We start from the raw sequence: 26,918 nt of genomic DNA, 5'->3' as shown, positions 1-26,918 counted from the left end.
GTTAAGGCACAAATTTCTGTGTGGGGTCATGAACTTGAGAGGTTCAATAAAGATACATAACTGTTGCTTTATCCCACTAATTTAAATTAAACTGCAACAAGAGAAAAATCTGGTATTGCTTCTCAGCTTGCCTCCTCTCCAGGGTGGGCATAGCAATCTGGGGAAAATGTAGACATAGGAATGGCAGAATCTTAGCCTAAGCTGACTGAAGCTGAGTTTTCTCCCCCTGTGCAAGGAAAGTTCTGCTCACCCACAACAATTAGTAGGAGTTGGATTGGGAAGCAATGAGTAACATAATTACAACACATTTTTAAATTTTACTGTGAATTTTGCATGTCACAGTTTGAAGTACCATCAGCAAGAGTATTTTAATTTGCAATTATAATGCACATCAATTTTAAGTCAAGAAACTGAGTTTTAATAAAAGATCAAATTCTATTTTCTTAACATTTTCAACAAATAATCAAAGAGAAAGGTAAAAAGAAACAACATGCATTTTGCTTGATTTTCTGTAACAGAGCCCAATTTGTGAAACAAATGGAGATTATTCTAAATAGGAGTCCCATATTTCCCCAAAAGGGAGAAAGAAAAACAGATTAAACTGATGTTAATATTCAAATATATAAAAGTTTAAAGAAAACAATGGCATACAACAGCAGGCAGGAAAAACACATAATTGCACATACTTCAAACTGCTTGTAAAGGTTCTGAGGTGAAAGAAGAAACTATTCTCACTGTATCTTGAACTCACATAAAACTAAGGAGAAGAGGAAAAAGTGACAGAGGTTAAAGTATAATACATCTTCGTGAAATTAGGAAAGAGAAAATTTTAAGAAAAATGGAAGTTAGTGTCTCACATTCTTATTCATACATAACATCATGAAATATCATGGATAAAATACAAAAGCAAAAAAGAGGGGGCCTAGGAAATGTTTTAAGGTTTGTTTTGATACCAGGAATTGAGTCCAGGGGTGCTTAACCACTGAGCCACATCCCCAGACTATTTTATTTTGAGACAGGGTCTCACTCATTTGCTTAGGGCCTTACTAAGCTGCTGAGGCTGGCCTTGAACCTCTCAGTCTCCTGAGTCACAGGGATTATGGGTATGCATCACCGCACCTGGCTTCAGAGTGTGTTTTTGGAAGACAAGAAGGATGTGAGCTGAAGCTTCCTGGGGTCACTCAACAGAGGCAAAACACACAGAATGAGCAATGTGATTATGATGCACTGTGTGTGTCCTCAAGCTCCCAAAGGCTGGCTGCTTTCAATTTAGAGATTTATAAAAGACAAACTAGAGGCTAACAGACAATTAACAGAGGATCAATTAAAGGCAGCTCCTGATAAAACAACTAAATAACAATGTTAGAATTTGATTCTATACTGATTTTTTTGTATCAACTGTCACATCTCAAAAGCCAATAGAATGCTGAGTGACAGTCTTGAAACCATACATTTTGTAAGACATTCTTATGTTGCTGACTCCGTGCTTGGGCGAGGGGTCATTTTGTCACTTATTCTAAAATTCATCACGGAGTACATCAGAGAGGCCACATGCTGTGCTAGATCCTAGGAATGAACAAAAAAAGGAGAAGTTGCTATCACTCCTGGTCTCACAGAGCTTACAGCACGTAATTTCAATCCTAGCTACAGCACCTCCTTAGACCTTGAAAGAGTGACCTCTAAGATGCGTGGTCGCACATGCTTCATCTGTAAAGTGAAAATTATAATAGAATCCACCTTATAGCTTAACTGTGGGAATTCAGTGGTGTAATCCTTACCCCAAAGGCTTGAGAATGGAAGTATTTCAGATTTGGGAATATCTATATATACATAATGAGATACCTTGAAATTGGGACCAAAGTCTAGACATAAAATTCATTTATATTTCACCTTATTCACACAGCCTGAAGGCATTCCATGTAGTATTTTAAATCATTTTGCACATGCAACCGAAGCCTGTGTCCCATAAGTACCAGGGGGTAGGAGTGTTCTCCCTGTTGTGGACGCTAGGGAAGCTGTGTCCTATGTCTTGTGCTCTGACTGCTCTGCCACATGAAGTTAGGTGCCTTCCACTTTTTGTGTCATTTTGGTGCTCAAAAAATTTTGGATTTGAATCATTTCAGATTCATGACTTTTGGATTAGGGATGTTCCACTTACATGACATTCTCAGCATAGCATCTAAATCCATCTCAGATTGAGGCTACACAGTGAAAATCTAGGTAGTCAGTAAAACGCTCAAAACTAATGACTCCATTCTCCCTCTGAAATGAAGAATCCACAGAAATGCTGGAAGATGGAAAACACGGTCTAAAGCCCCTTAAATGAATTTTAAAAGCCATGTACATGTAAGCATCTGTAGGATGAATTCTCCAGCAAGAGTATGCAGATTAATCAGTCCTTCAGAGCAGGCTCTGAGCCATGATGTTGCACCTTGGTTAGGCCATGGACACTTCACTTGAAGCATGGCCAAAAGGCAAGTAACCCAGTGCAATTATTTGATGAAGGGCCATGGTAAGATTCGTGAATAACCAGAGTGGCACTAGCCAGGCCAGAGAGTGGCAATAAATAGCTACCTATCAGTAGCAGTCATCACAGCTGCAACCTCAGTTCTGCTTCTGTCAAGGAAACACCACCTCAGCACCCCACGGGACTATGCAGGCCAGGAGGAAAGTGAATCACCACCTGCAATCTTGTTTTCTAATAAGTGTTCCCCAAGTGAGGTCTCCCTGGATCCTGTGTTTTTTCTGAAACAAGACTTCCTCTTTATTCCTCTGGCTCACCAGGATTATATGAAAGTCACACTAAAGGGCTGTGCAAGGAGAAACAGAATCAGTAAGAAGTGGCGAACCTGTGTAGGCTACAGGTGTCCAGGGCTCCAGAGAAACCCTGGTCAACGGAAGGAAGCAGGACAGAAATGTGGATTCCAGGAATTGTCCCCCCACCCACCACAAAAACCCCCGGGGAAACAAAAGTTCCCCTGGATTAGGGGCTGGCAGGAGGAAGTGGTTGCATGCAAGAGAGAGCAGGCCAATAAGACAGGTGGCAACAGCTAACATGTACTTGTCCTCGCAGGCTGGCCACTGTTGGTCTTCTATAAAAACCTGCAGTGCAGCAGCAGCCCAGGATACTGGGCCAGGATGGATTAGGGTCAAGACAGCACCAAACTCAGGGAAGAGACAGAATAGGAGCTGGGGACCACCTTCCCTCAGACATTCCCTGGTCCATGCCTGCTCATCAAACCCTGAGAAGCCAGTTAATACAAATCACTAGCCTGCCTCTGTCAGATCAGGCTCAACCATGAGCCAGAAGCTTCTGCCACACTGGCAGATCTAGAGGATTCTGCACTGAGGTGTCCATGGCTCTCAGACCAGGCCTCATGCCCTTCCTCAACAGGGCTCATCAGCAGCTGACACTCCAGGACAATTCAAGCTCCCTACTTAAAGGAGGGACCTCTGCCAGCACAATTACCATCAAAGAATCATATAATGTACCATTGAGACAGAATTAAAAACAATCCAAGAATGTAAAAGAACATGGTTAAGTGTACACAGAAAATTAAATACCTTCTGTGAACCTGAAACACTATTTAGTAACAAAACACATTACAGAAATAAAAGGTCTTATAAAGATTTATAAGAACCCTGGAGCCACCACCCAGGAACTAGGCCACCAGGACTGTCTGTCACAAAAAGTTAAAAGGACACTAGGAACTTCTGGTGCCTATTACCTGAAATGACCAAGATGCATGAAAAGGTACCTGGGAAAATGATTACAAAATCCCCCAACTATATAGCACAAAGGACTAAATTTTTTTCCAACACTGAGATGGTTCAAGACTTTTTTCCAAGAAACTTTTTTAAAACTGTAATTTGTTATCCATCTCATCACAGTCAGGCTTGAAAAAAAGCTTTCTGAAATCAGTAAAGATTTCAGGTAACAAGCTAATTGTTTTTCCTTTTTTCTATTAAAAATGTTTTGTCCACTCATCTATTGAAGGACTCTAGGTTGGTTCCACAGTTTAGCTATTGTGAATTATGCTGCTATAAACATTGATGGGGCTGTGTCCCTGTAGTGTGCTGTTTTTAAGTCCTTTGGATATAGACCGAGGAGAGGGATAGCTGGGTCAAATGGTGGTTCCATTCCCAGATTTCCAAGAAATCTCTATACTACTTTCCATATTGGCTGCAAAAATTTGCAGTCCCACCAGCAATGTATGAGTGTACCTTTTTCCCCCATATCCTTGCCAACACTTATCATTGTTTGTCTTCATAATAGCTGCCATTGTGACTGGAGTGAGAGAAAAAAATGTGGCATATATACATAATGGAATTTTACTCAGCAATTTGCAGGTAAGTGGATGGCGTTGGAGAAGATAATGCTAAGTGAAGTTAGCCAATCCCCAAAAAACAAATGCCAAATGTTTTCTCTGACATAAGGAGGCTGATTCATAATGGGTAAAGTAGGGAAGGAGAGCATAGGAGGAATAGATGAACTCTAGATAAGGCAGAGGGGTGGGAGGAAAAGGGAGGGGGCAGGGGATTTGCAAGGATGGTGGAATGTGATGGACATCATTATCCAAAGTTCATGTATGAAGACACAAATTGATGTCAGCATACTTTATATACTACCGGAGATATGAAAAATTGTGCTGTATATGTGTAGTAAGAATTGTAATGCATTCTGCTGTCATTTTTTTTAAAAATCAATAAAAGTAAATAAATAAAATAAATTTGGCTACAAGTTAAAAAAAAATGCTCTGTCACTTTGCAGTTTACTTTGAGAGACCTCCCCTCCACCGCCGTTTCCCATTGCTGGTAAAGACAACAAAATACAGGAAGCTCTCCAAATCAAAACTCTTTTCTGTCTTCTTTTTCTTTTCAGATACACCTTACTGCCCAGGGGAGGAAGGAAGCAGGAACATGGTTGCTTTTCTAGCCTAGCTTAAAGATGCCTGATTTTTGACACTTGACTATTAAACCAGTAACTTTCAATTACTATTTCAAAGGTTTGGGATGAATCTCTCTGAAAAATTAATTGAAATTTCCCTGCCTTCGCAAGTGATCAGTCAACATAACATGGCTTGCATGTCTGGATGTGAATGACCCAATCATTACATAAAACATTAATCACTGTGTGTGACACAGATGAGCTGTGGGTGCTGGAGGATGATGATGGTGTGGATTCCTAGGGCTGAAAAGGTACTGACCTAAGTAGCCACTATTAAAGATTTGCTTTAGAGTCTCCAATGGCATGATGCTGCTGATTAGTTTTTTTTCCCCAGTTCAGGAGCATGATCTCTGAGGTTCAGCATGGCTGGTTTCCCAGAAAATCCAAAGTTCATGCTGCCTTTCCAGAGCCTTCTCTGGCTCACTGCCTCTTTCTCTGTTATCATGGGTACTGCTTGAATTGCAGCTTACTATGCTTTCTACACCGGTAACAGTGGAACAATCACCCATGTAGCTCAGACTCAACTAGATGTCGAAGAGACGGGACTCCCAGGACATAGGATTCTGGGACTTCTGTCTTTGGAAAATCATGAGCTTTAACTCTGCAAGAACTGGTTGTGGCAACTTCAGGAGCTCTAGCCTAACCTATTTTCAGGTACTCTCAATCATATTGTATAAGAGCACAAAGCTTCCACGTCTGTCTGCTCCACAGACTCCATCTGCTCACACCTAAAGGGGCTCCCTCAAAGCACTTAATAAGTGTTGGGAGGAATTCACAGGTTTCCCATGGAAAACCCACTGGCAGCACTGAAAATCTGTGTGGGAAATAAAACGTGCCAAAAGTCTGCCTTTTCTGACTAGGTGACATCTGCTCTCTCTTATCCCCAAACAGTATTTCAAGGGCTGGGAACCCTAAAGAAAATCTTGACCTTCAGAAGCACATCAACTGCACTTGCTCAGACCAATCTTGAATCTTTGCAACTCACTCTGTCCCAGGCATAATCACACATTAAGCCTGGGACCATAACTAATTTCTCTTTCATTCCCCCAAGGAATTCAGAGCAGTCGTTCTTATTAACTGATCAGGTACTCTAGAAGAGCTTTAGGCACTAGAGACCCTGGTCAACTGCTGATGATGCAGAATCTGACAAAAGAGTAAAGTCCTGTTCCGCTGCCCTTTCTGAGCCATGACAGCTCATTATGAGAGAGAAGGGAGCTGGCTGAGGCTACCACAACTTCTCTTCTTCCCTCGTCCCCTCATCTGCCCACCTAGGGCACACGCCTCACTTCCACCAACTCCTGAGCTTCTTTGCTTCAAGATTGGCTCTGACCCAAGTAGAGCTTAGGGGCCCCAGAATAGTCACCCGCTGGGAACAGCACTACCTCATACCCTAGCCCCTGGGGTGGAAAAACTTCAAGGCACAGTCTGTGTATTTCCCTGGTGAAAGCAGCTCTGGTCACCCACAGCAGTGAGTCGCTTGTAACACCGCCACTCTGGCCCCTTGCCTATCTCATGTTCTCATATCCCAAAAAACTTGCCTTTGAATCTTATGTCAAGGTCAGCTTCCAACGGGACTCAAGCCAAGGCAAGCTGTTACTTTTCCACTTGAACAAGTGGAATGAGGTATGTGAGATCTATCGTACAGAATGGTGGATATAGTATGGTTAATAAAGAGAGTATATTTAAAAATCTCAAAGGTTCTCACAAGAATAAATATCCAAGATGATGGATATATTAGATTGAATGAATAATTTCCCATGTGCACATATTTTATGACTTTGTATCCCATAAATATATGCAATTATAATTTCTCAATTTTCAATAATTTTTAAAACTGTTCTGTTTTATTCTCCCCCCCTTATAAAATTTGGTCTTTTTAGATAAACATGATAGAGTGTACTTTGACATACATACATGAAGTACAACTTCCCATCCTTGTGGCTGTACATGATGTGGACTTACACTGGTCATGTATTCATACATAAACATAGGAAATTTATGTCATGTTAATTCTATTGTCTTCCCTATTCCCATCCCCTCTACTTTCCCTTCATTCCCCTTTGTCTAATCTAATGAACTTCTATTCTTCCCTCCTCCCCTCCTGTGTTTTAGCATCCATACATCAGAGAGACATTCGGCCTTTGTTTTATTAGGATTGGCTTATTTCACTTAGCATGATAGTTTCCAGTTCCATCCATTTCCTGAAAAAAATGCCAAAATTTCATTCTTATTTATGGCTAAGTAATATTCCATTGTGTATATGTATCACATTTTATTTAATATTTTTTATTTACATATGACAGAAGAATGTATTACAATTCTTATTATACATCTAGAGCACAATTTTTCATATCTCTGGTTGTATACATAGTATATTCACACCAATTCATGTCTTCATACCTTTACTTTGGATAATAATGATCATCACATTCCACCATCATTAATAACCCCATGCCCCTTTCCTTCCCCTCCAACTCCTCTGCCCTATCTAGAGTTCATCTATTCCTCCCATGCTCCCCTTACCTATCCCACTATAAATCAGCCTCCTTATATCAAAGAAAACATTCAGCATTTGGTTTTTTTTGAGGATAACACATCAGATAGAGCACTAATCCCTAGGATATATTGCCGGGTTTCTGCTCTCGCGACTAAAAGGCTCAGGGATCACTCCAGTTGAACTGGGCTAACTGGGCTGTGCAAAAATAACCACACAAGAGACACAAATACCTTTTTCTTTGGGGTCGCTGTGAAGGCTCCTCTGACCTTAAGGGTCCGCAGGAAGAGAGAGCAAGAGCACACGCTGACCCCTTTTATTGAGGAGAAGCTATTCAAATGAGGCAAGGGGTCAGGTTTCAGGAGGCTGAGTCTATCTTCATGATTTCCACTGTCAGCAGGTTGACTGACACCTGGGTAGGCCACACACAAGGGCACAGTAAGAGAAGGGGACACACACAAGGCACTTCCATGGAAGATTCTATCCTAAAAAGGGCAAGGGGTTATATTACAAGGAACAGGTGAGCGTAGCTTCACCCATGGGGCTGAAGCAAAACACACCCATGCACAAGCCACTAACCCTCGACCCCAAGAAGAATGGGGGAAGCTCTGCCACATTTCTGTAACTGAGCACCTCAGCACCCAGCCGGGGAGTGTGACTCAGTCACGTACAAGGTTGGTCTCCCCCAGTATATAAAGAACTTAAAAAACTGAACATCAAAAAAACAAATAACCCAATCTATAAATGGGCCAAGGACCTGAATAGACACTTATCAGAAGATAATATACAATCAATCAAAAAATACATGAAAAAATGCAAATCAAAACCACTCTAAGATTTCATCTCCACTCCAGTCAGAATGGTAGCTATTAAGAATACAAACAATAAGTGTTGGCGAGGATGTGGAGAAAAGATACACGTATACACTGCTGGTGGGACTGCAAATTGGTGCATTCAATATGGAAAGCAGTATAGAGATTCCTTGGAAAATTGGGAATGGAACCACCATTTGACCCAGCTATCCCACTCCTCGGTCTATACCCAAAGGACTTAACAACAGTATACTACAGGGACACAGCCACATCAATGTTTATAGCAGCACAATTCACAATAGCTAAACTGTGGAACCAACCTAGATACCCTTCATCAGATGAATGAAGAAAATGTGGCATATATACACAATGGGATATTACTCAGCAATAAAAGAGAATAAAATCATGGCATTTGAAGGTAAATGAATGGAGTTAGAGAAGATAATGCTATGTGAAGTTTCACTAATTTTTTTAAAAGTTCCCTTGGTGACTACATTGCATCTTCCTATAGTTTTTGCTGCCACTTCTACTACAAATGATTTTTTCCATCAGCTCCTACCCACTTTTTTCTTATGTCTTAACTTTGGGACTACAGATCATTTCTCACAAATGGTATTTATATAAGCAAATATAATTGAGCAATTGAGGAGTGCACCAAGAGGGTCAAGAAAAACAAGATTAAGAGAAGCCCATGAGACTCTTCTTAGAAATTAGATTTTGTGTAAAAAATAGAAAAAGCTGAACCAGAACACAATACCATATCAGTATAACTATACCAAGTTTCACCTCCTTTAATAATCTCATACTCAACAAGTCAACGTAACAGGTGATTTAAGATTAAGGAAAGAGCAACCTGTGGAGTGGCAGAGTTGCCCCACGCACCTGCAGGGTAGGCGGACCTGAGACCCACCAGCACATCAGGTCCAGTGGCCTGCTGAGGGGCAGAGCCGCCCCCTCCCCCTGCACCTGCAAGGTAGGCGGACCTGCAACCCACCAGCAGGTCAGGCCCAGCAACCCGCAGAGTGGCAGAGCTGCCCCACGCACCTGCAGGGTAGGCGGACCTGAGACCCACCAGCAGATCAAGTCCAGCGGGGGAATCTACAGAGACTGCTTCTTGGAGCTTGCTCCTAGCAGAGCGTGCAGCTAGCTCAGAGCAGCCGGGTTCTGGCTCCCGGTGCTCCTTTGGCCCAGGGCTGGGGAACCCACGGAGACTGCTTCTTGGAGCCTGCCCCTAGCAGAGCGTGCACCGAGCTCGGAGCGGCCAGGCTCTGGCTCCCGAAGCTGCTTTGGAGCAGGGCTGGGGAACCCGCAGAGACCACTTCTTGGAGTCTGCTCCTAGTAGAGCATGCGCTGAGCTTGAAGTGGCCGGGTTCAGGTTCCAGGAGCTGCTTTGGCCCAGGGCTGGGGATCTCGCGAAAACTGCTTCTCGGACCGGGTCCTGCTGGGTGCTGTGGGGGCCAGAGGGGCAGATTGGAGCTGCTGCCTGTGCCCAGAACAGGCCAAGCGACCCGCCGGCGTGGTATCACGTCACCCCAACTGCAGCTGGGGCCGAAGAGAGCAGTCGCCCACGCCTGGAACAGGACCAGCGACCCGACGGCGTGGTAGTCAAATCACCCCATTTGGAGTAGGGGCCGAGCAGAGCCGCTGCCCGAGCCTGCAAGGTAGGCAGACCTGCGACCCACTGATGGGTCAGGCCCAGTGGCCTGCCAGCGAGGTGGACACGTCGCACCAATTGGAGTGGGGGCTGAGCGGGGCCGCTGCCTGTGCCCGGAAAAGGCCCAGCGACACACCGGCGTGGCAGCCAAGTCACCCCATTTGGAGTGGGGGCCGAGAAGTGCCGCCGCCCGAGCTCGCAAGGTAGGCAGACCGGCGGCCCACCGGTGGAATGGGCTCAGCGGCCAGCCGGCGAGGCAGACATGTTACACTGGCTGGAGTGGGGATGGAGAAGAGCCGCGGCCCGTGTCTGGAAAAGGCCCAGCGACCCGCCGGGGTGGCAGTCAGGTAGCCCCATTTGGAGTGGGGGCCGAGCAGAGCTGCCGCCCGAGCTTGCAAGGTAGGCAGACCTGCGACCCACCGGCAGAACAGGCCCAGAGGTAGATACGTCACACCAATTGGAGTAGGGGCCGAGCAGAGCCGCCGCCCGCATCCAGATCAGGTCCAACAACCCAAGGGCGTGGTAGTCACGTCACCACAATTGGAGTGGGAACAGAGCAGAGCTGCCACCCGTGCCCGCAGAGTGGGCAAACCTGCGACTGACCAGCAGAGCAGACCTAGCGGCCCGCCAGCGTGGTAGACAGATCACCTCAATTGGAGGAGGAGCACAGCCACTACCCGCCCTGCAAGGGAGATTTTTCAACTATACAAGAGCAATATAAATAAATAGAGGGAAAATTTCAAAAAACAACAGCTTCACCAAGCAGAAAGAAACTCGAGCAGTATGAAAAGACAAGGAAAGAAAGGACCACAAGCAATGCAGGTCTACTCAACTCTAGAAGAGGTAATAGCAGCAACAGATGGAATGTCAGATAAAGAATTCAGGATATACATGCTTCAGATGATCTGGAGTCTCAAGGAAGACATGAGAGAGCAAAATCAGACAATGAAAGATCACTTTGACAATGAATTACATAAACAAATCCAAGAAGCAAAAGATCAATTACACAGGGAGATAGAGGTAATAAAAAACAAACAAATAGAAATCCTAGAAATGCAGGAAGCAATAAACCAACTTAAAAACTCAATTGAGAATACTGCCAGCAGAGTAGAACACTTAGAAGATAGAACATCAGACAATGAAGACAAAGTATTTCAACTTGAAGAGAACATAGACAGCTCGGCAAGACTGTTAAAAAACCATGACCAGAACATCCAAGAATTATGGGATAACATAAAGAGACCAAACTTAAGAGTCATTGGGATACAGGAAGGCATAGAGGTCCAAACCAAAGGAATAAACAATCTATTCAATGAAATAATAGGAGAAAACTTCCCAGACTTGAAGAATGAGACAGAATCCCAAATCCTAGAAGCCTACAGGACGCCGAATGTGCAAAATCATAAGAGATCCACACCTAGACACATTATAATGAAGATGCCCAACATACAGAATAAGGAGAGAATTTTAAAAGCTACAAGAGAAAAGAAGCAGATTACATTTAGGGGTAAACCAATCAGGATAGCAGCTGATCTTTCAACACAGACGCTGAAAGCTAGAAGATCCTGGAATAACATATTTCAAACACTGAAAGAAAATGGGTTCCAACAAAGAATCGTGTATCCAGCGAAATTAAGTTTCAGGATGGAAGATGAAATTAAAACCTTCCACGATAAACAAAAGTTTAAAGAATTTGCAGCTAGAAAACCATCTCTTCAAAAAATCCTTGGCAAAACATTACAGGAAGAGGAAATGGAAAATAACAATGAAAACCAACAGTGGGAGGTAGGACAGTAAAGGGGGGAAAATAATCAAAGAGGAAAACAAATCAGGTTTAGTAACATTAATAAACAAATATGGCTGGAAGAACAAACCATATCTCAATAATAACCCTAAATGTTAATGGCTTAAACTCACCAATTAAGAGACACAGGCTAGTTTAATGGATCACAAAACAAGACCCAACAATATGCTGCCTGCAGGAGAAGCATTTGATAGGAAAAGATATACATAGACTGAAGGTGAAAGGTTGGGAAAAATCATATCACTCATATGGACCGCGGAAACAAGCAGGAGTGTCCATACTCATATCTAATAAAATAGATTTCAAGCCAAAGTTAATCAAAAGGGATAAAGAGGGACACTACATACTGCTCAAGGGAGCCATACACCAACAAGGCATAACAATCATAAATATATATGCCCCAAACAATGGTGCAGCTATGTTCATCAAGCAAACTCTTCTCAAGTTCAAGAGTCTAATAGACCACCATACAATAATCATGGGAGACTTCAACACACCTCTCTCACCACTGGACAGATCTTCTAAACAAAAGTTGAATAAGGAAACTACAGAACTCAATAACAACCTAGACTTAATTGACATATATAGACTATACCACCCAACATCAAGCAGTTACACTTTTTTCTCTGCAGCACATGGATCCTTTCAAAAATAGATCATATATTATGTCACAGGGCAACTCTTAGACAATATAAAGGAGTAGAGATAATACCATGCATCTTATCTGATCATAATGGAATGAAACTGAAAATCAACGATAAAAGAAGGAAGGAAAAATCATGCATCACTTGGAGAATTAACAATAGGTTACTGAATGATCAATGGGTTTTAGAAGACATTAAGGAGGAAATTAAAAAATTCTTAGAGTTAAATGAAAACACAGACACAACATATCGGAATCTAAGGGACACATTGAAAGCAGTTCTAAGAGGAAAATTCATTGCTTGGAGTTCATTCCTTAAAAAAAGAAAAAAACCAACAAATAAATGATCTCATACTTCATCTCAAAATTCTAGAAAAAGAAGAGCAAAACAACAGCAAAAGAAGTAGAAGGCAAGAAATAATTAAAATCAGAGCTGAAATTAATGAAATCGAAACAAAAGAAACAATTGAAAAAATTGACAAAACTAAAAGTTGGTTCTTTGAAAAAATAAATAAAATCAACAGACCCTTAGCCATGCTAACGAAGAGAAGAAGAGAGAGAACTCAAATTACTAGAATATGGGATGAAAAAGGCAATATCACAACAAACACTTCAGAAATACAGAAGATAATCAGAAATTATTTTGAATCCTTATACTCAAATAAAATAGAAGATAGTGAAATCATCGATAAATTTCTTAAGTCATATAATCTGCCCAGATTGAGTCAGGAGAATATAGACAACCTAAACAGACCAATATCAATTGAAGAAATAGAAGAAACCATCAAAAGATTACCATCTAAGAAAAGCCCAGGACCGGATGGGTATACAGCAGAGTTTTACAAAACCTTTAAAGAGGAACTAATACCAATACTTTTCAAGTTATTTCAGGAAATAGAAAAAGAGGGAGAACTTCCAAATTCATTCTATGAGGCCAACATCACCCTGATTCCTAAACCAGACAAAGAAAAACTTCAAAGAAAGAAAACTACAGATCAATATCTCTAATGAACCTAGATGCAAAAATCCTCAATAAAATTCTGGCGAATCGGATACAAAAACACATCAAAAAAATTGTGCACCATGATCAAGTAGGATTCATCCCTGGGATGCAAGGCTGGTTCAATATACGGAAATCAATAAATGTTATTCACCACATCAATAGACTTAAAAATAAGAACCACATGATCATCTCGATAGATGCGGAAAAAGCATTCGACAAAGTACAGTATCCCTTTATGTTCAAAACTCTAGAAAAACTAGGGATAACAAGGAACATACCTCAACATTGTAAAAGCAATCTATGCTAAGCCTCAGGCTAGCATCATTCTGAATGGAGAAAAATTGAAGGCATTCCCTCTAAAATCTGGAACAAGACAGGGATGCCCCCTCTCACCACTTCTGTTCATCATAGTTCTCGAAACACTGGCCAGAGCAATTAGACAAAAGAAATTAAAGGCATAAAAATAGGAAAAGAAGAACTTAAATTATCACTATTTGCAGTTGACATGATTCTATACCTAGCAGACCCAAAAGGGTCTACAAAGAAACTATTAGAGCTAATAAATGAATTCAGCAAAGTGGCAGGATATAAAATCAACACGCATAAATCAAAGGCATTCTTGTATATCAGCGACAAATCCTCTGAAATGGAAATGAGGACAACCACTCCATTCACAAATAATAAAATACTTGGGAATCAAACTAACAAAAGAGGTGAAAGACTTATACAATGAAAACTACAGAACCCTAAAGAGAGAAATTGAAGATCATCTTAGAAGATGGAAAAATATACCCTGTTCATGGATAGGCAGAACTAACATCATCAAAATGGCAATATTACCAAAAGTTCTCTATAAGTTTAATGCAATGTCAATCAAAATCCCAATGGCATTTCTTGTAGAAATAGAGAAAGCAATCATGAAATTCATATGGAAAAATAAAAGACCCAGAAGAGCAAAAACAATGCTAAGCAGGAAGTGTGAATCAGGCGGTATAGCGATATCAGACTTCAAACTATACTACAGAGCAATAGTAACAAAAACAGCATGGTACTGGTACCAAAACAGGTGGGTGGACCATTGGTACAGAATAGAGGACACAGAAACCAATCCAAAAATTACAACTTTCTTATATTCGATAAAGGGGCTAAAAGCATGCAATGGAGGAAGGATAGCATCTTCAACAAATGGTGCTGGGAAAACTGGAAATCCATATGCAACAAAATGAAACTGAATCCCTTTCTCTCACCATGCACAAAAGTTAACTCAAAATGGATCAAGGAGCTTGATATCAAATCAGAGACACGGCATATGATAGAAGAAAAAGTAGGCAATGACCTACATACTGTGGGGTCGGGCTCCAAATTCCTCAATAGGACACCAATAGCACAAGAGTTAACATCTAGAATCAACAAATGGGACCTACTCAAACTAAAAAGTTTTTTCTCAGCAAAAGAAACAATAAGAGAGGTAAATAGGGAGCCTACATCATGGGAACAAATCTTTACTCCTCATACTTCAGATAGAGCCCTAATATCCAGAGTATATAAAGAAATCAAAAAATTAGACAATAAGATAACAAATAACCCAATCAACATATGGGCCAAGGACCTGAACAGACACTTCTCAGAGGAAGACATACAATCAATCAACAAGTACATGAAAAAATGCTCACCATCTCTAGCAGTCAGAGAAATGCAAATCAAAACCACCCTAAGATACCATCTCACTCCAGTAAGATTGGCAGCCATTATGAAGTCAAACAACAACAAGTGCTGGCGAGGATGTGGGGAAAAGGGTACACTTGCACATTGTTGGTGGGACTGCAAATTGGTGCAGCCAATTTGGAAAGCAGTATGGAGATTTCTTGGAAAGCTGGGAATGGAACCACCATTTGACCCAGCTATTCCCCTTCTCAGTCTATTCCCTAAAGACCTAAAAAGAGCATGCTACAGGGACACTGCTACATCGACGTTCATAGCAGCACAATTCACAATAGCAAGACTGTGGAAGCAACCTAGATGCCCTTCAATAGACGAATGGATAAAAAAAATGTGGCATTTATACTCAATGGAGTATTACTCTGCATTAAAAAATGACAAAATCATAGAATTTGGAGGGAAATGGATGGCATTAGAGCACATTATGCTAAGTGAAGCTAGCCAAGCCCTAAAAAACAAATGCCAAATGTCTTCTTTGATATAAGGAGAGTAACTAAGAACAGAGTAGGGAAGAAGAGCATGAGAAGAAGATTAACATTAAACAGGGATGAGAGGTGGGAGGGAAAGGGAGAGAGAAGGGAAATTGCATGGAAATGGAAGGAGACCCTCAGGGTTATACAAAATTACATACAAGAGGAAGAGAGGGGAAAGGGAAAAATAATACAAGGGGGAGGAATGAATTACAGTAGAAGGGGTAGAGAGAGAAGAGGGGAGGTGAGGGGAGGGGAGGGGAGGGGAGGGGAGGGGAGGGGAGGGGGGATAGTAGAGGATAGGAAAGGCAGCAGAATACAACAGACTTGAGTATGTCAATATGTAAATCAATGGAAGTGTAACTGATGTGATTCTGCAATCTGTATATGGGGTAAAAATGGGAGTTCATAACCCACTTGAATCAAAGTGTGAAATATGATATCAAGAACTATTATGTAATGTTTTGAACAACCAACAAAAAAAAATAATAAATAAATAAATAAATAAATAAATAAATAAAATAAGATTAAGGAAAGTGGCACCAGACAGTCAGCACCCAGGAGGTGGCTGTGTTGGTTAAGTTATTAAATTTCCCTAAGTCTCATCTGTATAATTTCCTCATCCAAGATCTGGGGATAATAACAGCAACTACACCAGAGCCATCATGAGAATTAATGGTTAGTGTTTGTAAAGCACATAAAACAGCACCTGGCATATCCTGGTTAATTAAGAGATCTGCACCTCAATGATTTCAGTGAGATTCTTACAACATTGCTGGTAGAAGACACAATAGATCCTAAGAGGAATTCTGCAAACATGGTGCTTAGCTGCAGGTGAGGGAACATCTAGCTCTCTGGCTTAAACCAGAAGGGGCCACCAAGTTGACAGAACACTGGTGCCACCATTCCTTCCATTCTGCAGTTCCCCTGTCCTCTGTGTGCAGCTTTTATGTGACTTTGTTCCAGGCAGAGCTGAGGAAGTAGCAGCCTCTCTCCCAGGAAGGCTTTCTTTGTGAATCAGAGGCCAGAACAGGACAGCCAAGCACACCCAGACATAAGTGACATTCAGATTTTAACAACTGTGCTTTTCAGCTTCTAAAACTAAAAATGACAAAGGAAAATGTGCTTGGAAGGAGTCATAAGCGTAATGCCCTTCAGCTTCAGAGGCTCGTCTGTGCTCTGGCTTTCTAAGACTGACAGCCCATCGTCCCAGACATCCACAGAAAACTGAGTTAGAAAATCTTTAGGAAAAATGTTTTGCACAGCCAGGAAAACCAAAGCTTTGTGTGCTAAGCCACTGGTCCCACCGGCAGGGCTGGGCCATCCCTGGAGAGGCTCCGGGGCACCTACTGCTCCCATGCCCACTGCGATCTCCCAGGCTGAGGCAGAAGCCTCCCTCCTCCCACCTGGCTCATATGCCCGGCTTCCTTCCTCATGCATCTGCTTCTTTCTCTCCATGAGAGACAGGAAGGACAGGAGCCAGGATCCACCACACAGTGAGAAAATAACTAAAAGTAAATTCAAGGACTCTAGAAATTGCCCAGGGGAACATGAATGCTGAGAAGGTATTGCTGCTCTGCAGTAATAGCGGCAAGGGGTCTGCCATTTAAAGCTGGAGGCAACTCTTAATTATCAATGTTGCCTGTCTTCAATTGTACGGACAGGATGTAAATAATAGGGGAGAGAAAGTGAGATGAAATCAAGTAAAATATGGAAAAGAACATCAGTGCTAGTGGGCAGACGTCTAGGTGACCCTGATCCCTTGGGACTAACCATTTTCTTCCCATATATCTCCTTAGCTCAAGTTTTGACACCCAACCTCCCAGTGCTAGAGAACCTAGCGAGTGTGCTGCCCCTTCCCTCTTCCAGTTCCCCTCCTTGCCACCTGGCCGTCACGGAGAAGTCCCCACCACACCAGAATAAAACTAACAAGTTAGAGATGCCTGGATCAGGTTGGCGGTAATTACTTTCCCATTAGACAGACTGTTCATCCGTGCTTACCAAAGTTCTCTTAAATGAAATGTTGTGCTCTGTGATTTGAGAAAATAATCTCTTCCCAAAACCATCCAAATAATCTTTTAAACATAAAGGGGAAACAGAGAATACCCAGCCCATTTTTCTGCTTATACAGTCCATTAGGAGTCATGGAGAAAAATGAGAATTCCAGCTCTTCAGTGGCTCTCAGGACTTTATAACTAGACCTCTTTTAAAAATGGAAACGGACAGGATACTGTTAGACTGATATTCAGAAATAACCAAGGACAATACTAATGACCCAATAAACAAATTAGAGTTTCAACCAATTAAAAAGAAACACATTGAGCAGAGTTTGTTTTTATGTCTTGAAAGGGCATAAAACAAGAGTAAACAGGAAAAATATCTCTCACCAAGGAGAGAACCAGAAAACATACCTGAGGAAGCTTCTAGTCTTTCCAATCTGCTGATCAGCCAGTCGAGGGAGCCAGAAAACTGAGCACAGTTTTTACGATTTCCTCTAATTAGAGCCGCTGCAAAAGAAGATGATTTCACATTGATACAATTTTCCAGTTCAAAAATCAAGGTAAGCTAATGAAAGTGCTCAAATGTTGGATGAAGAACTAAATATCTTCATGTATCACCTAAATCATATGCAAATGCAAACACACAGAGAGAAAACTGACATTAAAAATTACTTGGTATTTATTAATGGGACTGAAACAATCTCTGCTCATTGGAAGGAAGAAATTCCAGAGAGTAGACTCCCACACTAGGAGGTAGCAATGAAGGGGATGGAAAATCAGCAGCCCAGCAGTCCGCTCTCTTGGGTTCTGATACCTGCTGCTCTCAATTAGCCATGAGAGTCAAATATTTCATCTCCCTAGAGCTCAGTCTTCTCTCCCATGTGATAAAGACATTAGAGTAGTGTAGTTCTCCTGAACATGCAGCACAAAACACCAGGAGACATAACAGCAGGTATACAGAGGGGTGTAACTGAATGTCAATGGAGAAACAATGGGACGGCTATGGCTAGTTAAGTTTGGAAACCATGTGTCTTTTCCTACAGCTCTCCTTCCCACCTGGAGAGTCACATGGCATTCTAAAGACTCAGATTACCTGAGGTCACCTATTCTAACTGTATCTCACCTTTTTTACAATCCTTTCACCAAAGAATACTCCGTATATGAAATTCCTACATGACTTTTGTCTCTTTCAATCTAGTTGTTTTTACTTAATTAAAAAATTTAAAGTAAAAATTCAATGGATTAAATTATTTCAAAGCAAGCCCAGTATTTTTTTTAAAAAAAAAATAAATTCTGTCCTGGTGCTTACTAAGGGTTGGTGAGATTTATTTAGAATATTTAAAGAGAGGCCAGTAATTTTAAGAATACCTCCATCTTATTTCATTATCTTTTTATAAGAAAGATGTATTAACAGGGAAAGGGTGCTGTGGATTGAACCCAAGGGTGCTTTACCACTGGGCTACATCTCTAGTCCTTTATATTTTTTGTTTGTGAGACAGGGTCTTGGTAAGTTACTGAGTCTGGCTTCAAATTTGCAATCCTCCTTTTTCAACCTCCTGAGTCACTGGAATTATAGGCATGCACCACTGTGTCCCTCAAGATATATTAATTTCATCACTGTGCCCAGCAAGATATATTAACTTTAAAATCAAATAATACAATAAAGCTACTCTTTTTCCAAAACAGAGAGAAAACAATGGCATCCACATTCAGAGTAGCATGGCAATCACCATCAGATGTGTCAGAGTGCTCTGCTCATCTCCAAAGTACAACAACTTTAAAAAGTGCATCAAAATGTTATTACACACAGGCTCTCTTCTAAATGAGGAAGGAGCCTGCCATGCCTTAAACTGCTCTTTGATCTCTGCCTAGTTGGCCTCAAACACAAAGTTAAGACCCTTCCTCCTCCTGGCATCATTCTTCCTTTACTTCAGAAATATTGATGCAAATGCATCAGGCCCTGTGGCTGGCACAACAAATTTGAACCTGAATATAAATCCCTTTCCATCTGATACTCTTATTGTACCTTTGCACAGGGCATGAAACTTAGAAGATATGTTATTTCTCAGCATGAGTGCTGGCACAGTCTTCTATGAAATAAGAATGTAGAGTTGTTAAATAACTAAGTTACATGTTAAATATAATAAAAACATTTTGAAGGAAACTTTTTAAAAAATGCTAGCTTGCTGAAATAATTTCATTAATGTTGAATAACTAACTAAATCCCTAAACTTTCATTGAGTCAGAATGTGAAATGCAAGCAATATTGGTAGTTAATCAAAAATTATTATTGCAAAAAAGTACTTTTTATTATGGATGGTCCCCAACTTAAAATGGTTCAGCTTACAGTTTTTTAACTGCACAATGGTGCAGAAGTAATACACGTTCAGTAGAAACTAACCTTTAAATTTTGAGTTTTAATCACTTCCTGGGCTACAGAGAGGGAATACCATGCTCTCTAGGGACAGGGATACCGAGCAATGGGAGAGAGCAGCGGATCCCAGTCAATCATGGGAGCACCATAATTCGCAACCCTCTGCAATGTGCTGTGCTGCCAGCATGGCAGCCAGGGTTATGCCTATTCAATAAACTACACGAGGCATCCATAGGCCCCTTCCTCAACATTCCTTATCTTGGGCCCAGAGCAAAGGTGCCAGTCATCTATGGACTAAGATATCTGAAACTGTGAGCCCGAAATAAGTGTTCCCCGTTAAAGTTGATCTTGTCAAGTATTTTGGTCACAAGTAGTGTAAAAGCTAATTAAGCATTGCAGAAACGGTCACCTCTGCCATATTACAAAAGCAGCCATCCATCCTGTTTGTTGCATACTTTGAATTGTGAGAAATGAGTATTCACAGAGAGTTCACCAGAGTCATTTCTAGACATCTTTAGAAAATCATGCCTGCCTTCCATCATCCCACAGATTAATTTTGTGGACGTCAGGAAAGATGTATGAAAGAGGACCTCAGAACACTTTCAAACTATGAGTATCTGTGTCCACAGCATCTGAGGTCTCCCAGGTGGCAGCTCATACATCTACTTTTTTTCATTCTCCACCTAAAACACACATTAAATCTATCCATGTCAAATTCCAAATTATTATAGATCATAGTTCCCACATCCCCCTCCTCTTTCCAGGCTAAACACACACACTGAAGAAAAAAAGAAAAGCAAAAGAAGGTTCTGACTTATTTCACACACAAACCTAGAAGCAAATCTACCATCTACCTATTTGGAGGAATGGGGCTGGGGGAGCTTCATGAATTACATAACCCTGTTGATATTTGAACCACACCTTTTGTAGCTGAGTAAAGGGCAATAAATTGCAAACAGATTATAGAATTTCCAATTATTGTGCAGATCTGAGACTCTCCCAGCCAGACTGAGGTAGAAACATGCATCCTTGATATGGCTATGTGTCAAGCAATGACAATGAATTTAACAGAAGTGGCAGCAGGTAGATGGTCCTGAAGTCTTCTGCACATCAAGATTCAACAGTTTTATTTGTTCATTTTTCTGGTTATAAAGTCAATAATCACTATAATAAAATCAGAAATCAAGAGAAATTTAAAAAAAAAAAACACACAGTTTAAAAAATCGTCTCTCACAATTCTACCTACCTAAAACACCTGTTGCATTAAAACTATCATGTGGGGAGGGTGGGGGTGGGAGAGAGAAAGTCTATTTACACTGATAGAAAAATGTTCTGTTTTTTTAACTTAACTGGAATTAATGTACAGCTTTTCTTTTACCATCATTTTTCTAGCATTTGTCAGATATGTTAACTGTTTTTTTAACAAAAGTAATGCATTTCAACAGATAAATTACAGAATACACAGGAAATTAAAGTAGAAAATCAAATTCCTTCTTCCAAGAAGAAATTAAAGTATAAAATCAAATTTCTTCTTCCAAGAAGAAAAGTGCACTTTCAGAAATGTTCAGTGTATAAACAGGAGGTGCCTTTCTCTGTGTGTGCGTGTATGCATATGTATTTGGAATGAGGATTAAACCCAATGGCACTTAAAAACTAAGCCATATCCCTAGCCTTTTTAAATTTTTATTTTGAGACAGTATCTTGCTCAGAGCCTAAGTTGCTGAGGCTGGCTTTGAACTTGCAATCCTCCTGCATGAGCCTCCCGAGCTGCTGGGATTACAGGCATGTGTCCGGCTCTCTGCATATTTTCACTTTCTTGCTATGAGAATCTTAATCCATACATAGCAAACCTTTGCATTTTATTCTCCACTTAACATCAAGCCATAGGTTGTCACACTAAAAGGAGCAGCTACTTATTGTTTCATACAATTTTCCAAATGACAGCTTCATCTCAATTTTCAATAACACAGTACTGCCCTATGTAAGTGAACTGGAACTTACATAACCCTGGTATTAGAAAGTTTGCTTTTGATTTTATCTTATGTGCAAACAATTTTACAGTGGATGTCCTCTTCACATTTGTACAAATATGTCTGTAGGACACATTTCTTAAAGTAAAATTCCCCAAAATAAAAAGATACCTAAAATTTTATATATTTTGTCTGAGCAAAGTTTGTCTGGCTTTTTGAATTACATCAATTTACACTTCAAGAAAGAACACATTACTAGACACTTTTCCCCATGATGGGTATTTCAAAATTGTTATCTGTGTCAACCTACTAAGTAAAATGTTCTTATTTATTATTCCAGTTTGCATTTCTTTATTTGCCATATTGAAAGTCTTTTATTATTTATTATTCTTGGACTGAAGGTCTCTAACTGTTACCTATTTTTCTATCAGGTAATATTACCTTTTCTTACAGATTTATAAAAACAATGTATTTTAAAAACAGACTTTGTCTTTTGTATAGCTTGCATATTTTTGCAAATTTTCATCTATTTTGATTCTATGATGATATAATCTTAAAAGTTGTAGATGCCATATAGTCAATTTCATCAATCTTTGGCTACTTACTTATTCCCATTGTTATTCAGATAGACAGGCAGTCCAGTCAGCAACTGACAGGCAACAGTTAGTCGTGAGTAATGGGACCATGAGATTAAGGGAGTAATTCTATAAAATGGATTACTGTGCTGACCCCCACATGCTTTCTTTTACCAAGCAATTTACCTTTAACCCTACCTGGCTTAAGTCAAAAGGATGTGTTATATTCTTCAGTAAGAGACCGATTATCTGCAGGAGAAATGCAAGCCCAAAATGCATACGGGAAGACCACAAGTTATCTGGGGGAAAATTTTTTTCACAGACCAGATCCTAGAACTCAGGGAGATGAGGTAAATTTCACTTAATTATAAAATCTGTAAGAACCAGTCAGCAAGGGCCAAGGTGACCTAGACCTAGACCTGCCCTGAACCCTTGCTATGTGCAGTGGGGACTTGGAAATCTGATGTCATCCTGTCAGTCAAAAGTCTAGAGGTGGGCCTGGGAAAGATTCTGGAAACTTCCATCTGTAAGAACCAGTCAGCAAGGGCCAAGGTGACCTAGACCTGCCCTGAACCCTTGCTATGTGCAGTGGGGACTTGGAAATCTGATGTCATCCTGCTGTCAGTCAAAAGTCTAGAGGTGGGCCTGGGAAAGATTCTGGAAACTTCCATGAGACCTATAATAGAACTGCAGGGCAGGGAGGGACACACCTCCTTTCTAAGAAGACCTACTCTCTCCCTTGAGAGAGTGCCCTCTTCCATCTCTTCTGATAAACTCACTACTCTACTCTGGGTGGCACGTCTGGTGTAATGGCAACAACTGGTGAGAAAGGACCGTGGGGCTGCCTCAGCTCTGCTATGGGCACTGTGGCTGGCTGTGTTATCTTTGCTACCAGTCCCTCTCATGCCACTATGAGCTCCAGAAGAACAGGCACCCTACCCTAGCTACCACTGTCCCTCAATGCCTAGGTCAGGGCCCCTCCCATGGCGAAGAATCAATTCATCTTTGAGAAATGGATGAAGGTTCTATTATAATCTGAAAGTCTAGGTCCCCCAGCCCAAGATTCATATGCTGAAATCCTACCCCCCAGGTGATGGCCTTAGGAGGTGGGGGCTGTGAGAGGAGATTTAGGTCTTAAGAACAGAGACTGCAGAAATGCAACTAAATGCCCTTGTAAAAAGAGACCCTAGAGACATCCTCTCCCCTTCCACCACAGAATATGCTGGAGCCTTGAGCTTGGATTTCCCAGCTTCCAGGATAATGAGAATCAAACATCTGTGATTATAAGGCACCTATTTTATGGTCTTTTTTTATAGAAACCCAAATAGAACAAGACATTCTATCAACACCAAGAGATTTATCAGATGCCAAGTCCATGTGCCGCCCCCCGCTTGTTGGCCTCTGTTATAAAAAGACGTCCCACCAGGACACCACACAAGGAATTAAGATGCTTGAGAAATCAGGCAGAAGGGAAAAGGAAATTTTCTGAAGAATTTAAATAAACAAACACCCAGAATTACCTAGAAGAAACAGGTGTGGAGTGGGCAATGAACAGAAACTCCTGAGAGTAGCAAAGTGCAAATGTAAAGGTCAAATGAATTTGCATACTAGGGCATTTTCATTTGGGGTAAGTATACCTAGAATTGATTTCTTGTCCCATATAAAAAATAGTTTAAAAGTAAAAAATATCCATGTGCCTGAAATCACTGTGTTCTCAGTGACATGTGATATACATGGTTATTATACCATTATCTTCCTTTAAGGAAAATTTCTGGGAATTCTAACTATGTCAATATGAAGTAACAGCACCATCAAATCTTTCTTAATTAAATGAGATGTAAACAATTAAGGGAATAGACACATATATTTAATAAATATTCAAATTTCTTTGATACAGAGTAACACCAGACATGCTGGAGGTGTGATTCTGAATTGGAAGAAAGAACTGGGAGGACCCCTGGCAAAGAAACTAGACAGTGGGCAAGGGAGGAAGGACAAGATGAGGCTGGGAACAGGGCAGGGTGCTCTAGAGGCCAGGCTTAGAGGCAGGCAGGCAGCGTCAGCAGTTGTGGACTTTCGGTAGGAAGAGCATGAGCCTCCCTGCAGTCTGAAATGAAGATTGACGGGGAGGAGGCAGAGACAGCATCCAGAAATCTTACAGGATCTAGATCAAAATCACTCAAGTCTCAAATACAGTCTGACCTACATATCCAATGGGAACAAAACCACCGGAACAAAAACCCTCAAATCCTAAAGCCCTTTGTGTAAAAATGGCTTTGCTTTTTTACATGATCTATAAATGCCTTCCTGCAGAATTTAAATCATGGCTGAGTTACTTATAATGCCTAACACAATCAGAATACCATATTAATAGTTGTTCTGATGTATCATTTAGGGTACAGTATAGATGCCAAGCTTCTGAATAGTTTTAGTCCATGTCCAATTGAATCCACAGAGGCAGATCCCATAGTTGTGGTGAGCTGACTGTATTTAGAGTATCAGGTCATGTGTGTGAGATGGAAATGGTATCTTCAGAGAACATGTGGGATTAGAGAGTATAAAAGTTTCAGGCTGGAGATAACTATATAGAACGCTATACTTCCTCTCACAGACCAACCACAATCATGATCCTATGTGTACAAGCTAATCCAGAACTTTCCTTATTGTATCCACTAATTCTAAGTGGTTTTTTAAAAAAACCTACTTGAAAGGCAATAACAAGAGAAATGAAAGTAGATTTTGGAGAAGAAAATGTTACTGTGTCAACAGGGAAACAATAGTGACACAAGTATCCAAAGAAATTGGCATAATGGTTAGAAGAGCAAAGTAATGTGATCTGCCAAGCATTTGCCACCTTTACCAAATTTAAGCCACCCAATGACAAGGGAACTCAATATCGCCATTTTACATTTTTCATTATAAATACAGGTGTCACTGGCTACCTGCCCAGCATGTTTCCAAGTGCCTAACATCATGAAGTCATGTAATCAACACAACAACCCTAAAAAAAAAAAAAAAAAAAAGGTACCTTTACTTCCTCCACTTTTAAGATCAGAAAATGGAACACAAATCTGTCACCATGCCCAAGGTCACGTCATTGGCAGAGCTAGGCAGCTGGGGGCTTGAGTGCCCTTTCAGGAATGGGTCCCTGGCCAGTCAAACCCAGTAATGGGAAAACTCCCTCCCCTGCCAGAATGACTGGCTAATGAAGTGAGAGCTGTGGTTTATCAAAGGTTTGGGAACTGACATGTTCTCTCTGAAAAGACAGCTAGCTACTAGGAGCAGGCTTCTTCTACTTCTCCCTGCCTATCAGAGGACACCTAGGGCATCAGGAACTGACAGCACCCTGCAGAGGCAATAAGTGGGAGCCAGCACTACAGGAGGCTGACCACCTCAGAAGGCAGAGTGGAGACATGGTGGAGGGATGAGTGCCAGTTATATGAGCCCATAAGGCCCCTCTGTTGCTTAAGGCAGTTAGGGTTTGGAGACTCAGCTACTCAGGACTGAACACATCCCAAGACACACCATCCCGCCTGCAACTTCTCCTTCTCTTTCTATTTGACTTAGCCATTTTAAAATCACCTCTCTAGCCATGGTCCCATGAAAGCAAATCACAAAACTAGTCACAGTGAGGAGCTGTGCTCATGTCCCAGCCCCAGCACTTGGAGTACATTAATGCTACTTCAACAGACTCTACGATGATCACACTTACTCCCAGGGAACGCTGTGGAGGTTTGAAACTGAAGTGTGGGGTTTGCCAGAATGGACTTTTCTATGACCACATGAAAATCATCATAATTCCTTCTGCTCAAGTTCATGGTTCATAGACACATGACCTGCTGAGGGGCCAACAGAGACTGCAGGGACTAGTTGAGAGGAAAATATAAGATGTGTATTACCTCAGTTTACCCACAACCTTCTCTCTGCACATGACCCACTCTACCCTTAGACACACAAGTGACACACCTCTTCATAAAGCACCTCCTTTGAGGAATTCATCTGGTATCACAAGAGGTTAAGTTACACTGTGCTGATAAAAAAACAAAACAAAAACAAAAATACCCACTCCAGCCTGTCCCTCATTCAGAAATTCAGTGCTATAACTTCTGCACTTAAGAGAAAAACACACTTTTAGTATTTTGACACCACAAAATCCTTATCCTAATGATTCTGTGGGTAAAATAATGAATCCAGATGGCTGTAAACCTTCAGTGTCCTTGATTTTGCTCGCACAAATCCAACCAAATGTTACCTCTTATGTCGAATAAGCACAAGAGTTTTATTTGCTAAATTGTATTGTGACTCTATGATGTTTATTGAAGTTCAGTTACATTACAAAGAATTTTCAAATATTTTGAGTGCTCTACTTTCTTCATACTAAAAATGCCTTATTCTGTTCCATGATCCAGCACACCTTCCTATTCCACCAGAACCCATTGATTTCATCAATGC

General features: G+C 41.1%; 1 protein-coding gene across 11 annotated transcripts in view; it reads right to left on the bottom strand.

The window, feature by feature from the left end:
- Ryr2 (ryanodine receptor 2) overlaps positions 1-26,918 on the bottom strand; it is a 505,092-nt gene that overhangs the window by 271,187 nt on the left and 206,987 nt on the right. For all 11 annotated transcript variants that reach the window (XM_078023113.1, XM_078023103.1, XM_078023102.1 and 8 more), the window contains one exon: positions 17,959-18,054. In XM_078023113.1, the coding sequence (XP_077879239.1) occupies positions 17,959-18,054 (96 nt within the window). The remainder of the gene's footprint in view (positions 1-17,958; positions 18,055-26,918) is intronic.

The sequence above is a fragment of the Ictidomys tridecemlineatus genome, chromosome 10 (genome assembly GCF_052094955.1).
Source record: "Ictidomys tridecemlineatus isolate mIctTri1 chromosome 10, mIctTri1.hap1, whole genome shotgun sequence".
NCBI lineage: Eukaryota > Metazoa > Chordata > Mammalia > Rodentia > Sciuridae > Ictidomys > Ictidomys tridecemlineatus.
Note: the sequence above shows the minus strand (reverse complement) of the source record. Positions and strands in the feature narration are given on the sequence as shown.